Source organism: Pangasianodon hypophthalmus, chromosome 16, assembly GCF_027358585.1.
Source record: "Pangasianodon hypophthalmus isolate fPanHyp1 chromosome 16, fPanHyp1.pri, whole genome shotgun sequence".
NCBI lineage: Eukaryota > Metazoa > Chordata > Actinopteri > Siluriformes > Pangasiidae > Pangasianodon > Pangasianodon hypophthalmus.
Window position 1 is genome coordinate 18,025,180 of NC_069725.1, and position 21,351 is coordinate 18,046,530.

A 21,351-nucleotide genomic window follows, 5' to 3' on the forward strand; every position below is an offset into this window, starting at 1 on the left:
TTAATATGATTTTTCACTTTGATTTGTAGATATTTGTATATTTGGTTAAAAATGACCTCATTAGCATTTAGTTTTTAAAAATGTATGTTTAAAAAAAAACTGTGGTTGTAGAAAATTCAGCATTTCATGGTTACATGGTTGTGAATATGTAAGTGATGGAAATTCAGACTGTAAAAACAAGGAGGATGATATTGTGAATGTTGACTGGGGGGACGTTCTGACTGGGTTATTTGAAAAACCATCAGAAAGCTGCCTATTTGCATTTCTTTCACTGTGCACAGCTGTGAACAAAAAGAAGAGAACTAAGGTATTATTCTGCTGCCATTCAAATACCAGCTCAGTGCAAAAAAATATTGTGAAATACCAATGTTTACTAGCTAAAGAATGTTACTATTCTGGGCAGTTAAAGACAGGATTGCAGTATTGCTCATTTCACATTTGCATCATCCTGGGAATCATCCAAGCTGCTTAGTAGGAGGCCCGATACTTTCACATCAGTTCCATTCAAATCGGTCTTTCAAGAATGAATTCAAATCAGTCATTCAAATCAGATTCAGGTTCTAGTAAATCAAATAAATCTAAACAATCAAATTACATGTCTAGTCTTCTTATATTTCAATAAAATATAATGATTATACAGGTAACAGTCTATTGCACACTGAACACTGAACATAGTTTGCGATCATTACACAGTGACCTAAACTATGGATTAATTATTTTAAAAAAATGGTAAAAAATTAAAAAACTTACAGCTTCTTCCTCCTCCCTCATGGCAGGCATGGTGCTTATGGACAGATTAATGGCTGTGATGGTGACAAAGAGCACTGAGAGGCAAGCGAAGATCTTTCCAGGAAGACCTGAGTGCGGCCTTTCCACCATGTCCCTTAGCTTGACCATGCAGCGGCCCGCTCGAGATTCTCTATCCAGGCCTCCCTCCCTACCACCTCCATCACTCTCATCATCTTCCTCTTCCTCATCTTCCTCGGCCACCCTTTCAAGCTCATCACGCTCCTCTATGCGCTGAATCAGGCGCCTTCGGCAGCACCACTCCAGCTTTTCCTCTGGGACACCCCAGTACAGCAGTTCTTCTTGGAAGGACAGAGCACAAGTGTCTCTCAAAGCACGCAGCTTGCCCGCACGCAGGAATGTCAGGATGGCACGGAAAGCACATGGGCTTCGGTCGAAGAAAAACTCATTGCGAGCCACATCGTAGTCGTCGCACACACACATGATCTCGTCGAAGCTTGTACACAGACGCAGACGGCCTAGCCGTGACAGTGGGAAGTCATCCAGCGTGCTCCATGGCAACTGGTAGCGCAGGCCACCCACATTGATGATGGCATGTAAGCGTTGGGTGCCAGGCAAGAGGCTGGCATCAGCATCAGGATCCTTAGCAAGACACCGAGCACGTTTGTAGTAAACACCCTTAAGGGCCTCGCTATCCTGGATGGGTGGTGGGTTCAGTGAGGTGTCCGAGATGCAGCTCAAGGCACTGTAGTCATAGTCAGAGCCATCGCCAGCCAGTAAAGTCATCTTTCACCCGGACACCTCCAATCTCAGAGCGCCTCACATGCCTGGAGGCCAGCAATTATTCACTGGCCCTCACCTACACAACGGAATGATGAACAAATGAATTAGTATACAGTCCAAATGCATACGGTCAAATCCAAAATTACTGGCACCCATCAGACAATGGGTAAAAACTGATTATATAAAGTAGACATTACAACATTAAAACTTTCTCTCAAAAATATATGCCAAAATTAAATTAAAAGATAAAAAAAGTAGACAAATTGTCTTGAAAGTTATATATTTTTAATATTTTAGAAAGTAATCATTTTTTATATCGCTCTTATTCTTCAGAAAAAACAACTGTTATAGCCTTTGAACAACTATGCTGTTCCTTTTTTATCCAACAAAGCTGTGGAAAAGGCTTTTATCCCATGGTTGTTGTGAAGATTGATGGCATCAATATCTTAGCCCCAACTTTGGCCACAGGAATTAAGATCTGATTCAATAACCACAGATTAATCGTTCAGCAAGATAATGAGTTTAAATGTACATCCAAATCAACACAGAAATATTTGCAGGAACACAAAATCAATGTCATAATCATGGAGCTGTCTCTATATACAAACTTCTGTTGCTGATGGACATGAAATAAAATTAAAAATAAAATTTTGTCAATGATTGATCAGCAGTAATAGAGTAAAGTAGTAACAGGTACTGTCTGTTATCAGAGACAGACAGAGTGAACCCAAATGCACGCTTTAAATAGATATGGCTAGAAGCATATTGTAGGACTAGAATGTCCCCATTGTGAAGCACATTACACTAACTCAGATAAATACAGTAATCTGTAATCCCTATCTAGGGCCATTTTAACATTGCTGCCCTTACTTACATAATTTCATTTTGGTAATTTCATTTTACCAATCAGATATTCAGCGGTCTTTGTCTGTGGTTATTGAAATATTATTTTCCACAGACATACAGCACATTTATGTTACAGTCTTTTTAGATACGTAAAACAATATTTGAATTTCATGCTGCATACTACAGAGGGTATCAGAGTGAAAAAAAAGAGACATAATGCCACTGACTTCTTAATAATGAAATTTAAATACCTATATTATATGGCTGAAAGTTTGTGGACACCTACCATCACACCCAAATGAGGTCCTTCCCCACATACTTCCCACAAAGTTAGAAGAACACAATTGTACAAAATGCCTTTGTATGCTGTAGCATTACAATTTCCCTTCACTGTAACTAAGAGACCCAAACCTGTTCCAGCATGACAATTGCTGCTGTGCACAAAGCCAGGTCCATGAAGACATGGTTTGCCAAGGTTGTGTATGCGTCGCCTGACATCAGTGTGCTGACTGGCTAGATATTGCATTCTAAGCTTGATTGCTTTTGCCTATCTATGGGTAGTCTTGATGCTTTTTTTTCCAATTTGATCCTGAGTTTGGGTTACAGCCTGTGCAGAGTTTCACGTTCTCCTCAAGCTTGCATGGGTTTCCTCCAGGTTCTCCAGTTTCCTCCACCTGTCCATGAAACATGCAGGTAGGCAGACCAATTATGCTAAATTGCCCATATGTGTGAAGGAGTGTGTGAATATGTGTGTGCATAGTGCCCGGAGGTGGATTTTCACTAGGTTACCGAGGTAGGCTCCGGATCCAGCTCGACCCTGACCAGTATAAAGTTACTGAAGATAAATGAATGGATAATTTTAATTGGTCGAATCACAGCACTAGAATGAGCAGCCTGAATAATACAGTTTTTAATTTTTTTTTTTAAACTTGACATTTAAAATATGAATCTCTGAACATAGAAATAAACTACTTTGAAATTTATTTATGGTAATTTATTTAATGCTATGAATTTAATGTCAACAGTTTAAACATTCAAATCTTTATGTCTCTTTTTTTTCTTGCTTCGATAACAGGGTCTCCAATACAGTATAGTGTATAGGCTATAAAGAAGCTTTAAAAATCCTTCAGATATTGTGAGGTTTGCCACAGAGTACTATAGTCTCCCATTTCCTTTGTAAAGGAATGAGTGCTATCTTATGTGACCACTGCAACTCTAATTACCCACCCAAAAGAGCTTGTGGAACAAACAGCTAATGGTATTATACTGAGTGCTTGGCTGTAGGGAACTACTTCCTCGGTAATGCACCAAAAAGCACTTTTCTCATAGGCGCCACTGCCCTTCAGCTCAGCAACAGGGCCACTGCTGGCTTTTTAGGGAATGGATTGTGAATCAGCGTCTTTGAAGTTGTGAGACTGGAGCATCCTTGTGTTTTTATTGGTTCTTTGGAGTTTTTAATCATTTTTGTTAATGTAAAGCTTGGTTGCAGTAAGGCAACAGATTAAACAGACACGCTGCAGGGCTTTCAGAGGGAGATAAAATAACTCGGTTGATGATTATCTTGGAAAATACACTGATCAGCTATAACATTAAAACCACTGACAGGTGAAGTGAATAACACTGACTATCTCAGTACAATGACACCTGTCAAGGGGTGGGATATATTAGGCAGCAAGGGAAGAGTCAGTTCTCGAAGTTGATGTGTTGGAAGCAGGAAAAATGAGCAGGAAAAGTGTAAGGATCTGAACGACATTGACAAGGGCCAAATTGTGATGGCTAGACAACTGGGTCAGAGCATCTCCAAAAAGGCAGGTCTTGTGGGGAGTTCCCGATGTGCAGTGGTTAGTACCTACCAGAAGTGGTCCAAGGAAGGACAACTGGTGAACCGGCAAGAGGGTCATGGGTGCCCAAGGCTCATTAATGTGTGTGGAGAGTGAAGACTTGCCCGTCTGGTACGATCTCACAGAAGAGCTACTGTAGCACAAATAGCTGAAAAAGTTAATGCTGGCTATGATAGAAAGGTGTCAGAACACACAGTGCATCACAGCTTGGAGCAATGGAAGAAGGAGGCCTGGTCTGATGAATCATGTTTTCTTTTACGTTATGTGGGTGGCCGGGTGCATGTGTGTCGCTTACCTGGGGAAGAGATGGCACCAGGATGCAGTATGGGAAGAAGGCAAGCCAGCAGAGGCATTGTGATGCTCTGGGCAATGTTCTGCTGGGAAACCTTGGGTTCTGGCATTCATGCGGATGATACTTTGACATGTACCACCTACCTAAACCAAGTACACCCCTTCATGGCAACAGTATTCCCTAATGGCAGTAGCCTCTTTCAGCAGTGCAATGCGCCCTGCCACACTACAAAAATTGTTCAGGATTGGTTTAAGGAACATGACAAAGAGTACACGTTGTTGATTTGGCCTCCAAATTCCCCAGATCTCAATCCAATCGAGCATCTTTGGGATGTGCTAGACAAACAAGTCTGATCCATGGATGCCCCACCTCACAACTTACAGGACTTAAAGGATCTGCTTCTAACACCTTGGTGCCAGATACCACAGCACACCTTCAGAGGTTTTGTGGAGTCTATGCCTCGATGGGTCAGAGCTCTTTTGGCTGCACAAGGGGGACACAATACTACACAATATTAGGCAGGTGGTTTGAATGTTATGGCTTATCATTGTATTTCCCAGCATTCTTCACTCACTCATTCACTCACACACCATTTTGTATCACAGAAAATAGTTTCTAATACAAAGAAATGTTAAGATGAAATAATCAAACCCTTAGTAATGCTACATGCATGCTCTGAACATCACTGAATACATTAATATCTGCACTGAATATTATCATTATGCTTTATAGAATACAGCACATTTATCCAAATGTAATCTATTAGAAGAAATGTAAGATTAATGTCATTCTGTTTCTGCACTCAAAATATTTGAGAAACAACATGATAATCTTTAATTTTGGAATTAACTGCTTTAATTATTTACTTATGTTTACATGTCCTTTTGACACCACAACTGAACAATAATCATAAACAGACTCTAATATATGCACACATCTTTAATAAATGCATTCCAGACCATGGTTAAAAAGGCATTTCACACCACAGTAGCTCAACAACTCGGCCTGTGTCCAAACTAATTAAGTTAATTACTGTGATTAAGAAGCAGTTGGTTCACAAGTCACAAATTAGTGTCTGTACCACAGCACATTCATGCTCCAATCAGGGATTAAGAACGGGGTCTTAGGCTGACTAAAGCCAGGGCAAAAATGCGTCACTGGATGCTTATTAAGCACCTGCACTGTCAGTCAGCACCAGATAATGATTACACTTGGCCTTTTGTTTCCGGCCCTGTCAAATTAAACCCGCTGTGCTGTTGGGGAGGGTCTGCTGCCTCAATGCGCTCCCATTCCTCACTTTTCTTGCCGCCTTTCTATCCTACAGAGAGTTGTATGCTACAAGTGAGGAACAATTACATGGGAGGGAAGCATAGACACATACTGATCATAATGTGTGAAGGCCTCAGCAGAGATTGACACTGTGGATAAGAGAACCAAAATATCTAAGCACTTCATTTTAAGTTAAAACTTAAGATGTAATTCACCCATCACCATGTTTTGTTATAAGCCTGTGTTTCTCAAACTGGCCCTCAGGGGAATTCACCTTTTGCTCTTTCCTAGCTTTCAACCCACTTTCAACAGACTAGCACTAGAGCTTAGACAGAGTACAACTGTGGACCATCTGGTGCACCCTGAGGACCAGTTTGGGAAACACAGGCTTATACTGTATATGCACATATACAGTCAGGTCCATAAATATTGGGACAGTGACACAGTTTTGGTAATTTTGCCTCTGTACACCACCACAGTGGATTTGAAATGAAGCAGTCAAGATGTGACTGAAGTGTAGACTTTCAGCTTTAATTCAAGGGGTTTAACAAAAATATTGCGTTAACTGTTTAGGAATTACAGCCATTTTTTACAGAGTACAGAGGCAAAATTACAAAAACTGTGTCACTGTCCCAATATTTATGGACCTGACTGTACACTGTCTGCTTTAAAAGGAACACCTGTACATTCATGCAATTATCAAATCAGCCAATTATGTGGCATAAAATTATATAGATACATACCAAGAGCTTCAGGTAAAGTTCATATCAATCATCAGACAGGGGAAAAATGTGATCTCCTTGACTTTGAGCATGGCATGGCTGTTCGGACCATGAAACTGCTGAGCTGCTGACATTTTAACACACAACAGTCTATAGTCTCTAGTGGTCAGACTGGTTCAAGCTATGGTAACTAAAATAACCACCCTTTACAACCACAGTGAGCAGAAAAGCATCTCAGAAAGCACAACACGTTGAACCTTGAGGCAGATGGGCTACAACAGCAGAAGACCATATCAGGTTCAACTGCTGTCAGCCAAGAACAGGGATCTGAAGCTACAGTGGATGCAGACTCAATGAAACAATTCCAACAGTTGAAAGTTGGAAAAAGACCAGGTGACATTTTTGGGCATGAAAATACAAGGATCAGCAGTTTCTGAAATACTCAAGCTGGTGCCTGTCTGGCACCAACACCCATGCCACAGTCAAAGTCACTACCGTATTCTAATGTTCAATGTGAACATGTTTGATGTATCTGCATCATTTTATGCATTACACTGCTGCCACATGATTGGCATATTGCTTAATTGAATGAATGAGCAGGTGCACAGGTGTTCCTAATAAAGTGGTCGGTATGTATATCTCACTACTGCAAAGCCTCTTTAACTGCACACACATACACACCAATCAGCCATAACGTCAAAACCACTGAAGGTGAAGTGAATAACATCGATTATCTCCTTACAGTGGCACCTGTCAAAGGGTAGGGTATTTTAGGATATTAGGCATCAAGGGAACAGTCAGTTCTCGAAGTTGATGTGTTGGAAGCAGGAAAAGTGGGCAGGAAAAGTGTAAGGATCTGAACGACATTGACAAGGGCCAAATTGTGATGGCTAGACAACTGGGTCAGGGGATCTCCAAAAAGGCAGGTCTTGTGGGGATGTTCCTGGTATGCAGCGGTTAGTACCTACCAAAGAGGCCCAAGGAAGGACAACTGGTGAACCGACAAGAGGGTCATGGGCGCCCATTGAGGGTCATTGATGCGCATGGGGAGTGAAGGCTAGCCCGTCTGGCCCAATCTCACAGAACAGCTACTGTAGCACAAATTGCTGAAAAAGTTAATGCTGGCTATGATAGAAAGGTGTCAGAACACACAGTGCATCACAGCTTGCTGCGTATGGGGCTGCGTCACTGCAGACTGGTCAGAGTGCCCATACTGACCCCTGTCCACTGCTGAAAGTGCCTACAATGGGCACGTGGGCATCAGAACTGGACCAGGGAGCAATGGAAGAAGGTGGCCTGGTCTGATGAATCATGTTTTCTTTTACGGTATGTGGGTGGCCGGGTGCATGTGTGTCGCTTACCTGGGGACGAGATGGTACCAGCATGCACTATGGGAAGAAGGCAAGCTGGATGAGGCAGTGTGATGCTCTGGGCAATGTTCTGCTGGGAAACGTTGGGTCCTAGCATTCATGTGGATGTTACTTTGACAAATACCACCTACCTAAACATTGTTGCAGACCAAGTACACCCCTTCATAGCAATGGTATTCCCTAATGGCAGTAGCCTCTTTCAGCAGGATAATCCGCCCTGCCACACTGCAAAAATTGTTCAGGAATGGTTTAAGGAACATGACAAAGAGTTCGAGATGTTGACTTGGCCTCCAAATTCCCCAGATCTCAATCCGATCAAGCATCTGTGTGATGGGCTGGACAAACAAGTCTGATCCATGGGGGCCGCATCTCAAAACTAACAGGACTTAAAGGATCTGCTGCATCTTTGTGTCAGATACCACAGCACACGTTCAGAGGTCTTGTAGAATCCATGCTTCCACAAGGTATCACAGCTGAGTCACAGCTGTTTTGGTGGCACAAGGAGGACCTATAACCTAGGTTATAATGTTAGTGCTGATCAGTGTATATATCTACAGTATATATATATATATAACTGGAGGATCTTTTCTGTCCATCAAACAACAGTAGCAAATAGAGGTCAGTGGTCAGTGTAAGCAAGTTGTTAGGTGGTGTTTTGACTGTGGTGAGGATGCTGCTGTTTTTGCTGTGGCCTCTTGAATTCGTTAGATTGTTTTGTCTGTCTTCAATCCCAGGTTCCAGTGAGAATTAAGGGACATGCAGGCACAAATCTTAAGAGAAGGAAGATTTATTGGATCTCCACAGAATCTTCAAACAGAGATCAATCTAACAGGCTGTCTATCTTTCCACGCACACTTTCTAACTATTCTGCCCCTGAAAAAAATACCCTCTGCTAATGTCTCTTTGTCTCTCTGTGTCTCTGTATCTCTTTCTCTCTGTGTGTGTGTGTGTGTGTGTGTGTGTTGCGAGGCATCAAGGTCATTCTTTTGCCATATCTGTGGATTTCTGCTGCAGACTCTGGGCCTTTCATTATGGCCAATAATAGTTCTAAGATAACTAAAAATATGTATACAATCCTTCACCTCATCTGTGGAAGATGATAAATTGAATAAGGTATTACAGTTTTGACAACTTGACAAGTTACTTTAATATTGCAGTTAGTTGCTGGTAATTCTACGAAAAGTCCCTAAACACAATAAGAAACAACTTTGCCACATTGAATTTGAAGAGAAAAATAGCCTTAAACAACCAACAGGATATGCAGCATAATACCTGTTAAACTCTTATTTGAAGAGTAGCAATAAACTCCACATTGTTTTATTTTCATAGCATTGTCTAAATTACACTTTTACTGTCTACAGTATGTTTTAATCAGTGTAGAGTGTAGAGCTCTGTCACCTGGTTGAGAAAATACAGGCTACTTGATCTAAAAAGGAAAAATGCTTCTACCTTGTAATGGGAAATGCGGTTAAAATGATAGATTCACTACTGCCCAACACTGTGATTAACACGTTTAAAGAAAGGGTGTCAGACACACAGGGTCGAAGCTCCCACCAGTTTCCACAACCCCACCCCCAATCATTTACACATTGCTACCTGCCAATTGGTGTGGAAGTGGGCGGAGGCGCTTCAGTTTCATAAGTTGACTTTTCCCCCTGTGAAATGCCTTTCAAACACTCTGAAGGCTTACCAGAAATGATACACCATTCAATAAGTGTCTGTACACTGAAAGCTCTTCAGGCCTTCGGAGTCAATTAAGCATTCATATATTACAATGACAGTAGGCGTATTTCATGCACTCCTCATATGGGGTCCTTATATGGGGACTTCATATCATATTTCAAATGCAGTTATTTTTTTTTGACATGCAGAGAGTTATACCGTGTATAATTCTTGCAGTGAAAGTCTTAATTGCAAGTTCCAAACCTGTGCAAATATTACAAAGAGCAAAGACACATAAAGCACATAAGACACATGAGACACATAAGACAAAGTGCACAACAGTTCAGGACAATAAAATGCAGGGAAAACAACAATAAATATCTTAATACAGCGCATTGCAATATACAAGTGCATCTGATATAAGGTATACACAATATGTACATGAATGTCCTGATATAGTGTGTGTGATGTGTGTGCTGTTGGAATGAATGATATGTTAGCACAGTCCAGGTCCTCGTAGGTTCGGCTGGGTGTATGAGTGTATGTCCATGAAATGGAGATAAAAGAAATTATGCCTGATCGGAGGGCCTATTCAGAGCCCTAATCGCATGTGGAAAGTAGCTCCTCGTGAAACACTCTGTGTTGATTCTCGTACTGCAGTAGCATTTGCCTGAGCGCAGTAGTGAGAACAGGCTGTGGTTTGTGTGACTATATTGTCCTCCTTGGCTTCTCTCTGCATCGCCAGACATATTTGAGGACATCAGTAAAACATAAGCAATGAATAGATGAGTCTAAAGCAGAGTCCAGAGCTCACATTCTCTCCCTATCTCTCTCTGCAGCAGTGAGATCACAACATTGCTGAAGGGCTTATCCTCTGCAATAGCTTTTGACTCATAGAATTGAGATTTGGTTTGAAACAACCAGCATATCTTCCCAGCTCATACTGTTCCACTCACAGATGGACTCCAGCTCCGTCTCATTGTTCATGCTGCCACCTCAAACATGCTCCAGGTCATTTACACTTACTGCTGCTTACCAAAATGGTGCAAACAAGATTTACTGGAATTAATGGTTGGTGTGAAAATATTTGAAGAAGCACTAGCTTTTCAGCAATCTAGTCTGTTCAATACATCATGCTGTACGTAAAGTCGTCATTGAGGGCACTATTGCCCATTGACTGGATTTGTTGTTTCTCTGCAGGGGTGAAAATACAGGTGCTATTAGACCCTTAATAAGAATCATTCATTTATTCATTTAATCTTCAATAAGTGCATTATCCTGGTCAGAGTTGTAGTGGATCTGGAGCCTATCCTGGGAACACTGGGTGAGAGGCAGAAACACATTGTGGATGGGACACCAGTCAGTGAACCATGCATATTCATTTACACCCATTGGCAATTTAGCATAGCCAATCCACCTACCGGCATATTTTTGGGAGATGGGAGGCAACCGGAGAACCTGGAGGAAACTGACACGGACATGGTGAGAACATGAAACTCCTCACAGACAGTAAGCCGAGTTCAGTATCAAACCCTGAAGCTGTAAGGTGGAAACACTTCCTGCTGTGCCACTGTGGTGCGCCCACATGAGATTTACTTGTGAATATTAGATGCAGATTTGGTGTGCCGAAACTTATTTTTAGAGTATTTTAAACATACTATAGTTATGCACTGGCCATGTTTTTTGCATGTTCTAATAAGGGTCGTAAATGTATCAAGCCAGTGTCAGGCAACATGGAAAAATCACAGTAATCACTATATAGCCTCAGAGGTGTCTGGGTTATTTTATACAAATTGTAAAGACTACTATGCCTGTCATGTAGGGCATGTTCTGATGGATGTACATTCCACTTATCAGATTATCTAGCTCTCTTGTACCATGGCCTTTAGCAAACAATATCCTTTTAGACCTTCTGACACACTCAAAACATGTCTTAGCTCATTGACTTAGATGTTCCTATCCAAACCATTTTCAGTGTTAATGTACTGTTTCTGGTTGCCATGTTTGAGGCTATAACTCAGTCCATTTGGATACTGTTTTCCTGCTTCCTGGTGAGAAAGCTTGGCAACCCTGGTCCACCCCTTCCCACGCATCTCATGCTCTGAGCTGTTGCCTCCCACCTATCCAGCTCCACTGCTTTGTTCACATCCTGGATCTTTTATTTCTTCTTTTCCATGACTTCTGCTCTCTGCTCTCCCACTCACCAATGCTCTTTCCCCTTGAACGGATCCTCTGGGAGATTTCACTGGAGGACTTTCTGCTTTCTCCGCATGCTGGAATGTGTGCTCATCTGAACATCTCTTCTGTTCCTATAAGTGCTGTTGTTCAGATTCTTATATTGAACTGAGCTGTCATGGCTCATTTCTCTTAATTTTGGTCATGTGGACTTTCATGTAGACTGCAGAAAGCAAATTAATATATCCCCTTCTGTTATTTTATGAATGTTTATATGGATGCAGTCATTCAAAACAGTAAATTCAGTCAACAAGTCAAACAGGAAATTGTTCCAATTTAACTTCTACATAACCTTGCATATTAGATGGAAGCAACACAACCTTATCAGGAACAGAAAAAGAAAACTACAAGAAATCCACTTGGTGCCTTTGTACTCTTTTGAAAAGTGCTTCAGTCCTTCAGAGCCCTCTAGAGCTCTGACATGGTGAATATACAAGAAGATATATTTTTGAGCCACACCTCAGGCTACACGCTAACATCTCTTGGGCAATATCTTCTCTTATGTTTATTCTTTGTACGCACAACACATGTCAAAATGAGTTTCAAATGTTAAAATGTTCAGGCCTGAATATGCCTGCAGCCAAAATCACATCGTAAGACCTTTGCTGGTACCATCTCAGGCAGAGAGGAAAGTACACATTTTTTTAGATATCGTGGGTGGATTTAATAAATCACTGAATATATTGAAAAAAAAAAAAACAACTCTTCTTGGCTATAATTGCGTTCCCAGGCCTTATCATGGCCCACCATAGAAACAGTTGATATGCTCAGTGGCTGTATTCGTCTCCATATCTGCGCTGAGCTTAACCTTTGCCACAGTGCTGCTTCTGTTTCAGGCTGATTTCTGGATGAATCACTCTCAGAATATGTGTGCTGCTGTGTACATTGTTTTTGTGTATACATCCCCAGCTATAGCCAGCTTACTGGCATGTGTCTCTGGTTGACTCGATCGATTAATTTATTTTAACAATTTAAGATACATCACTATGCAAAATACAGTAGTATAACATTACAATATTATAGTAATATAGTTAGGGAAACTTTATATACAGTTTATATCCAGTACATATTTTATAGATAATTAAATATTAGAAAATTATTGGACAGTAACACATTTTTTGTTTGTTTGACTCTGAATTCCAGCACTGTGGATTTCAAATTAATTAATATTTTACTATCAACAAGTGCCTGAGGTCTGCTTCCTATAAACACAATAGATGAATGGATTTCTTCAGTAGTGATGGCTTTCAGCTTATTTTGTGGGTTTTGTCTTAAATAACTGATATGAACACACATTGGGCATAAGGTCAGCTGACAGTCTCGGCCAGATAAGCATGTTTCACTCATTTGTCCCGAAAATGTAATAATTGCTTTGGGTCATTTTCCTGCTCCAAAGTGGACTGCCATCCACTGAGCTTTGAGCTAGTAGTTAGATCAGATTAGTTAAGATGCTTCTTAACTATTCAGAATTCATCACCAGTAAAAAAAAAAAAAAAAAAAAGCCAAACCCATACCACCACCACCACCATGTTTCACAGGTGCTGTGCTTTGTATTACGAGTTTTTTTCTCCACAGTTTTCTCCTTGTATCATTTGTATAATTGAGTGGTTGTGGTAGTAAACATCAAATTTTGTGTTGCTCTCTCCTTGTGGTCTTGTGCCTATATACGCAGTCAGTTCCATGTTTTTTCTTTATGATTGAAAATATTCTTCTATCATCCAGTGTAGTGGTCTTCAGCACTCTGTCAGGTTATTTGTTGTTGCCAGGCTCAGCAATCTTTCTTTTCTTATTAACCCTATATACTAGAATTTTTTATTTATTTATTTATTTTTACACACCTTGTGTTTCATCTATGTTCCTTTTTCTTTTTAGCTTGTCTTAAAGGCATTGGTGATTCTTTGGTCAGCATGTTGAGAAACAGCAGTAACTGAGGCAAATGCCACTGTTAACATCAATGATAGACCTTTTGTGTACATTCTTGTGCAAAGACAAACAATTGTCCAAGAAACTGAAATATCCTTATGTTTTTTCCTCACATGACGCATATCAAATTGAGCTGACATTCTTCACTTTAACCAAATAATCATTGTTTTATTTCAAATCCAATATTTATTTATATATTGGTAACATAAAAATGCTCAGAATCTGAAATTTTGAGAGGAAAAGTCAATTGCATTATTACGTGAAACAAAGCTTGGCATATATGATATTTCAGGACTTACTTGCACCTTTTATACACAGATATGAATATTAGATGCAAAAATGGAAACTGATTAAGCTCAGGCTATGTTCACAAAAAAGCTAAAAGTAGTTCTTAAGTGGCCAACTTAGGAGAAACTCTTTAAAAAGTGATGTATTAATCCTGCTATTCCAAAGACTCCTCATTTTTTTCTGTGTAAGAGTTCTAAAGAGTTCTTAAGTGCTAAACCATTTTAGCACTTAAAGCATTAAAAGTCTAAAACTCAATAGGTCACTAAGACTGAATAACAAACAATCCTAAATGTCTGCTGACAACAATTAAGGCTCGCCTGTAGTCAAGTTAATGTGTTTGATATATTTATTGCCAAAAAAAGCTTTAAAAAGGTATCATGTCAAATATTTAAGATCAGCAACTCAATATTTTTGAATAAAACCATGGATTGGAATTTCATTTGAGTTTACAGCTACTGAATCAGCCAATTACTGTCTATATCATTCATCAAACATCTGTAGCAACAAGGTCAACCCTGCCCTTCCTCTTGGTTTAGGGATTCCTTAGTAAATGTTCCTTTCAGTGGTCTTGTAATTAGGTTTTGAGGAAAAACTCTAAGTTAGGAACTTTTAGTGTCTTTTGAACTTTTTTCTCCTTGCCCTGTTATTAACTGTCGGCTATATCGGTTATCACTGACCATGTAACACTTCAGTACTTTCAGATATCATTCATTCATTCAAGGCTCAAGACTGACTAGCCACATCATGTGCCAGCTTGCGGTATCTAATATGAAAATTTATATAAACTGGTCACAAATCATGGATGAAATTGTATTAAGACTTGCAAAATGTTTCAGTTAACTGGTGAAATCATACATTCCACCTGTTTTTTGGTTTTCTTTTTCTTTTCAAATTGTTTGAGCTTCGTTCTGAATATTATATTGTCTTCTCTCTCTCTGTCCGTTTTACCTTCATGCTTTGCAACTATAGATCATGGGGTTGTACTCACACTGGACCTCAACATGCATTACATAAGTACTACACAAGATTATAGCCACCAGCCACATGCATTACAACACATTGTTATCCAGTTATCGTCCATCACTGTTGGATGACAGCAGACACAAGCCAGTAGGCTCATTGCTTTCTGTGTGGATACACTCCATTATGTCAAAGTACTTCCAGGAATTGAGATTATGGTGGTCTGTGGTGGGGGAGAAATGGCATTGTGAATGTGTTGTGGATGCTGACAGAGTGTTTGAATGGATCTCACAATCAGCTGCCAACAACATGCATCTAAGCAATGGAGTAGTGGAGGATATATAGGACTAGGATATCGAAAGATGTCAGGGGACATGTGGTGAGACGGATGTGAGTTTGGGAGGGGATAGAAAAATATTGAGCATTTGTTTGATGGTGTTAATGACCTTTGAGAAGACAGGAGTGCATTTTGGTTAATAGGATTGGATTAAAATGGCACCAGAACTGCTAAAGAATGGTTAAGCATTGTGTGTGTGGTGAACACTAACACTGAGCAAAAGGTGAAGTAATGGATTTACAGCCCCTGCAAGCCTGCAGAAGCCATCTAAACATTCTCCCCTGCCTGCCATGAACTTTAATGTGTTTAAATGTGATAATCATTGATTGATCTTTCACTAGGGGCTAAAATATTATGGGGGAAAAGTTACTGGCTTAGTAGCATATCTAGATAGAGAATAATAACATACATAATTCGTCCTGTGTTTATTTAGCTCCTGCAGTGCAATTCAAACTCACTTAATTACCCTGATTAATGTTTCATTGTGATTAAACCATAAAAATAGAAACCAAACAACCAGTTGAGAGTAGATTAAAGAAAAATTTAAAGAAGAAAATGAGCTCGTATAATCAAATATTAAATATGATCATTCAGTATAAAGCTTTCTTCAGCTTGCATGGTAAGACACAAGCATAAAAGAGTAATTGAGCATGTTGTAACTGCAGGTCAGTGCACAATTTTAACACGATGTCAAGACAACCCATGATCTACGACAACTGAGAATCGTGGGTGATAATTACGGCTATGGTTTACTGCACACAGTTACACTGGACATAAGTATACAAAAAAGCATTTAGCTGAATATAATAATAATGAAATTTAAGACTCATACAGTACATGAAAAAAGGCTCCTAATAATCAGACTACATCACTTCCATGGAGATGAGCCTTTTAAGCTGTGCAAACGAGTTGGTCATTATTGACTTAAAGTCAAAAGTCGGGATCATCTTCTGGCTGAAAATGGCCATTAAAAGATCAAAGGTATGGATCGAAACACATTAACGTTCAAAGAATATAACCAGATAAATTATCATTATTAGTACTTTCAACACTTTCTCTAATGGTTAAAAAAACACCCTGATTTGCATACTATCTTTATAATGAGCTTGTGATCTTCAATGATGTACAAGATTTATTTTGTAATGAATTTTTGAGTTGACCTTTTTTTGTTTAAACTTCTTTTCTTGACATGCTGGTTTATGTTCATTTTGGTCGACTTTTTCTACATTACCTGATAGTGGCACTGGGGGTATTTATGCTGTGATCAACTCAAACTCGGAATTTCCGACCAGGAAAAGTCAAAGAAAGCACCCCCTCAACTTGCAATTCCTACACAGAAAGATCTCCTTCAGCATATGACATCATGTCAACATGGCCGCTTTCACCGTAAACAGTAAATAAACTTCATTACTTTAATTGAGTTTATAATAGTATTTACTTATGGTCAGTAATGTTCGTTGGCTAGCTTGTTGCTAAACATGGAGATGTCCATGATTTTCCCACTTTGTAGCTCAAATGCATTGTGCTCAAAATGAGAATTCCGAGTTCAGACTTCCCACTTCCAAGTTAAGTTGAAAGCAGAAGTTAGTCCTTGCTCACTCTGCGCTAACAGATAAGCTTCCAGAGAAGCAACTCTCATGCTACTGTGCTCGTCATCTCATAGATCACTAACCAGCTGAGCAGTGTGTCTGCCATAACTCTCTGAATTTTATCCCTTTTGTTTGAGACTACTGAAATATTTTCTCCTATTAAACACCACTGTAACTGTGCTAGCAACGGGAGCAGCTCATCATTGTAGATTTTGGTGGGGCAGGACAACATTCATAACGACATGGCCTCAAGCAAAATTAAGAGAGACTTGAGAAACTATCACACTTGATGTATGCTAATATCTAATGAAATTTTAGAGTAAACCCAAACTAGGAGGTTGAGAGGCAACAATACTTTAACAATCTTGAACAAACTGTTTTTCAGTTGCACAAATTTGCCAATCATTGATTTATTGAAAACAGACGTTATAATTTTATAAGCTATTGGTGCAATTATGATGGGTTCCGATTGCTGATAATTGCATTCTAAAACCACACTAACAAACTAGCTACTTACATATCTAGCTAGATAACTGCAGATTAATCACATCCTTTCTACTCAAGGATTGAAAATTACAGACTAAAATGATGGCAGTGTTCATTTTGATTAATTTCAAAAATTGATTTTTTTGAAAAAGAAATTCTGTGTTCACATAGCAGGTGTGTTTCCTGTCACCACTGGCCCAGTGCATGAGACGAAAACATATGTAATATCATTAACCGTCCAGTCTGCATAAACAAAACATGCATAGAACAAGCATGGGGCAGCATGATTCTTGCCCCATGGGCCTTTACTTTCGCTTGTTGTAGTTCTCCTTTTTGACCACTAGGTGCAAGGTCATTCAGGTGTACAGAGCTATGAAGGGTGCTGAGCATGCTGCCCTATGAAAGGTGAGCAAAGCAATGGAACTTCAGCTTATATCTGTCAAACAGCAACATAAAAGAATTGGTCACTCAAATAGGTAATTCGTTTTTTAACTGATTTTTTTTTAGCATATATGGAGTTGTGAATGAGGACTTTATGAAGATTAGAATTTGTTAAATGGTTGATATATTGTATATGGTTGGGCTCTGGCCTACCTGCACCTAAGGACAAGCTGCCACTGAGATGTCAGTGTGGCACACAGCTGCTAACGTCCCACAGGAATAATAAAAATAGCAGCCATCAAATTAGCAACAGAATCACCAAACCACACAAATATAGCCTAAACACATTTAATGTGTTTCAGATTTCTTGTTTCAGGTGAGTTTTCCTTTAAACTGACCATAATATTATGATAACTATTACAAATGGACCATTTTCAGTCTGAATATCCATACCTAAAGTGCATCGATTCTTCAGCTATGCAGCACATGTATGTATGTATGTATGTACGTATGTATGTATGTATGTATGTATGTATGTAGATTTGTGGGTTCAAATTCGACCTTTTTTTGTTTGTGGAAACCTAATCCCTAATCATTGATCAATACTCTGACAGATTCATTCTCTTTCTTCCTCTGATAGTGAACTAGAGAAAGTTTGCACAGGATACAAGTGTGCACAGGATGCTATGGATACAAACGCTTCCCTCCATTTGGGCTAAACTCATTTTCATCTTACTTATTTCCATACTTGAAATTCATGATATGCAAATGGGAATCTTTCCCACCCGCAAGCTAGCCATTAAAGCTATTGCTATGTTATGCCAACACTGCACTCGAGGGGGGTGGAATGGTTCAGACTGATGCCCCTCAAAGTGCTATACCTCCTCCGATTAATGTATAGCTACTAGCTTATTATATACAGAAGCTGTCTCTTTTACTGATGGGCAGCACTGATGACCCTTCGCATGTAGGGAGAGAACATTCGGAAAATTTCCATTCATTCACAGTGTGAGTTGCTTCACACTCAGACACTATGCCTGCCAAGAAAAAGTAATTATGTAGTGCATTTAGATAAAAGTGACTTATGCCTAAAGATTCAGAGCCACCTCGTGAGAGATTTAGACACTTTCTGTTCTGAATGATGTCCATTTAACCAGACACAACATGAAGTTAACTTCATTTGATCACTTCTGTATAACGCTAATGCCAAGCATTCAAACTAGGAATGTATATGCAAAACATGAGGAATACATTTGCAACATTTGCAATGTTTGCAATGGAACAAGGAGATTCATGCTCCATACAGTAAATTATGCTTTACCTCTTCGAAAACCCAAAATACAGCCCAGGAAAGACTTAAACTTTTAAAACTGACTGATTGGAATATGATAAATGAGGGGGAATAATCCATTCGGCAGTGTGGTGGCCCTCGAGGACTGGAGTCTGACACTCCTGCAATATAACAATGTTAACCGGTGTTGAATAAACATTATTCTGCCACTTTGATTGAATATAATTCCTGACTCTATGCCTCTGAACAATGGATGGATCTCAGAAGTGTGTGACTGCAGAAATCTTTTCGTCTGCGACAGAAAATCATACTCTTCCTCAAGCACAATTTTTCCTAATGACTAAACCTCATCGATACTTCAGTCTCTCAGGCAGAACAGCAAAGTTTACTGGTTTTCAAATTTTCAAAAACTTCAGCCATGTATCAACTCACAAAAGTGGTCTTGCCTAATGATGTAGTATTGATTTATCTTATAAACTTGTATTATTTCTAAAGGCAGTTTATCAAGGAGAAGACTTGTCTCATAGGCAACCACACCATCATAAAAAAAAATTCATAAATAACTAATGAGGCAGAACAAATGTATTTTTTTCTTCTAGTGAAATGTGAGGCTTTTCATCAAATCAATCTTATCATAAATGTGAGTCATAATGATGTCATACAAGAACATCTACACCACCATCTGCAACAAATGTCTAATATTAATCACATCCATATGGTATTTTTGTACACTTTTTGTAGTGTGCAAGATGGTTATTGCATAAGTATATGGTGTGATAGCACCATACATTTTATGATACAAAAGTGTACAAAAGTGTATACACTCACCGGCCACTTTAATAGGAACACCTGCATCCCTGCTCATTTATGCAATTATCTGATCAGCCAATCAGGTAGCAGCAGCAAATGCAACTGCAGGTCAAGAGCTTCAGTTAATGTTCACATCAAACATCATAATGGGAGAAAAAATGTGATCTCAGTTACTTTAATCGTGGCATGGTTGTTGTAACCAGATGGGCTGGTTTGAGTATTTCAGAAACTGCTGATCTCCTGGGATTTTCACACACAGCAGTGTCTTACACAGAATGGTGAGAAAAACAAAAAACATCCAGTGAGTAGCAGTTCTGAACACCACTTTTGCGCCATTTAAACGTATCAATTATATACACTGTTGTGCCTGGAGATCAGCAGTTTCTAAAATACTCAACCCAGCTCATCTGGTACCAACAACCATGCTACAGTCAAATTCACTGAGATCACATTTTCCCATTATTATGTTTGATCTGAACATTAACCAAAGCTCTTGACCTTTATCTCCATGATTTTGTGTACTGCTGTGCTGCTACATGTTTGGCTGATTGGATAATTGCATGAATGAGCTGGTATAAATGTGTTCCTATTAATATGGCCTGTGAGTGTGTATATATACATAGATAAAATACTTTATTTTTTTGACACTGGTTATAGATTTTGAAATTTATGATTTAATTAATCCATGAATTATATTACATGGGAGAATACAGTTCTCAGATAATTGTCTGCTCATATTCACTAGAATATGATGTTCTTCATCAGAATCAGATGAAGTTACAGATCTCATATTTTTTTTGTAAATAGAGGATTGTCTTGTCAGACTCATAATTTTACTGACTCTGTAACACAGTATCTAGATTACGAGTTTGTAAACACAGATGAAATTACAACAACAATTTACCAATATACTGCACAAGAAAACAATACTGAACACTGAGACAATTCCAGTTACTTTAAATCCGCCAAAGTGTCCACCCCTTTCCCGCTTATCTGAAGTACACATGCAATTTTGTTGCAGTTGAAGAAACTGAAACCAAACCCACGAGAAAGGACACAAGACTTGAATGCACTTACCACAGGGTTGATCCGGTTTGTCTGCAGCCGGATGTGTTCATCATGTTTATATATTTGAGAAAAGATGGAGGTCAGATGAGAGAAGATAAAGGTCACAAGGAGAAGAGAAGGAGAAGTGCGAGCTGCTGCTCAGAGCTTCAACTCCACTTCGACTGTGTTGTTCAGTGAGTGCTAGCGGCACATCTGAGGAACATAAGCAACAGGCTACAGCTCCCCTCCCTCGCTCACTCACTCTCTCACACACACACATCAACAGCTCTGACATCAGAGGTGGGATGTGCCATTATTCTAAGAGCTTTTGAGAGAAATCCATAGCAACCAGGCTGTAGCTACAGGAGGATTCCCCCTGTCAAACTGGGATAATCATGGCTGGAGGGGTTGAGCGGCAGGTTAGTATATGTTGCCATATGGATTGTTCTCTTGATGGTAGATAAGGTGAATT

The 21,351-nt window shown here is 39.4% G+C and overlaps 1 protein-coding gene across 1 annotated transcript in view; it reads right to left on the reverse strand.

The window, feature by feature from the left end:
- Window positions 1-21,113, reverse strand: part of kcng1 (potassium voltage-gated channel, subfamily G, member 1) — a 29,644-nt gene extending 8,531 nt beyond the window's left edge. Inside the window, exons 1-2 of the mRNA XM_026920580.3 lie at window positions 20,910-21,113; window positions 751-1,606 (exon numbers count right to left, since the gene is read on the reverse strand). Of these exons, the coding sequence (XP_026776381.2) occupies window positions 751-1,533 (783 nt within the window). The 5' untranslated portion in view covers window positions 1,534-1,606; window positions 20,910-21,113. The remainder of the gene's footprint in view (window positions 1-750; window positions 1,607-20,909) is intronic.
- Window positions 21,114-21,351: the final 238 nt, after the last annotated feature.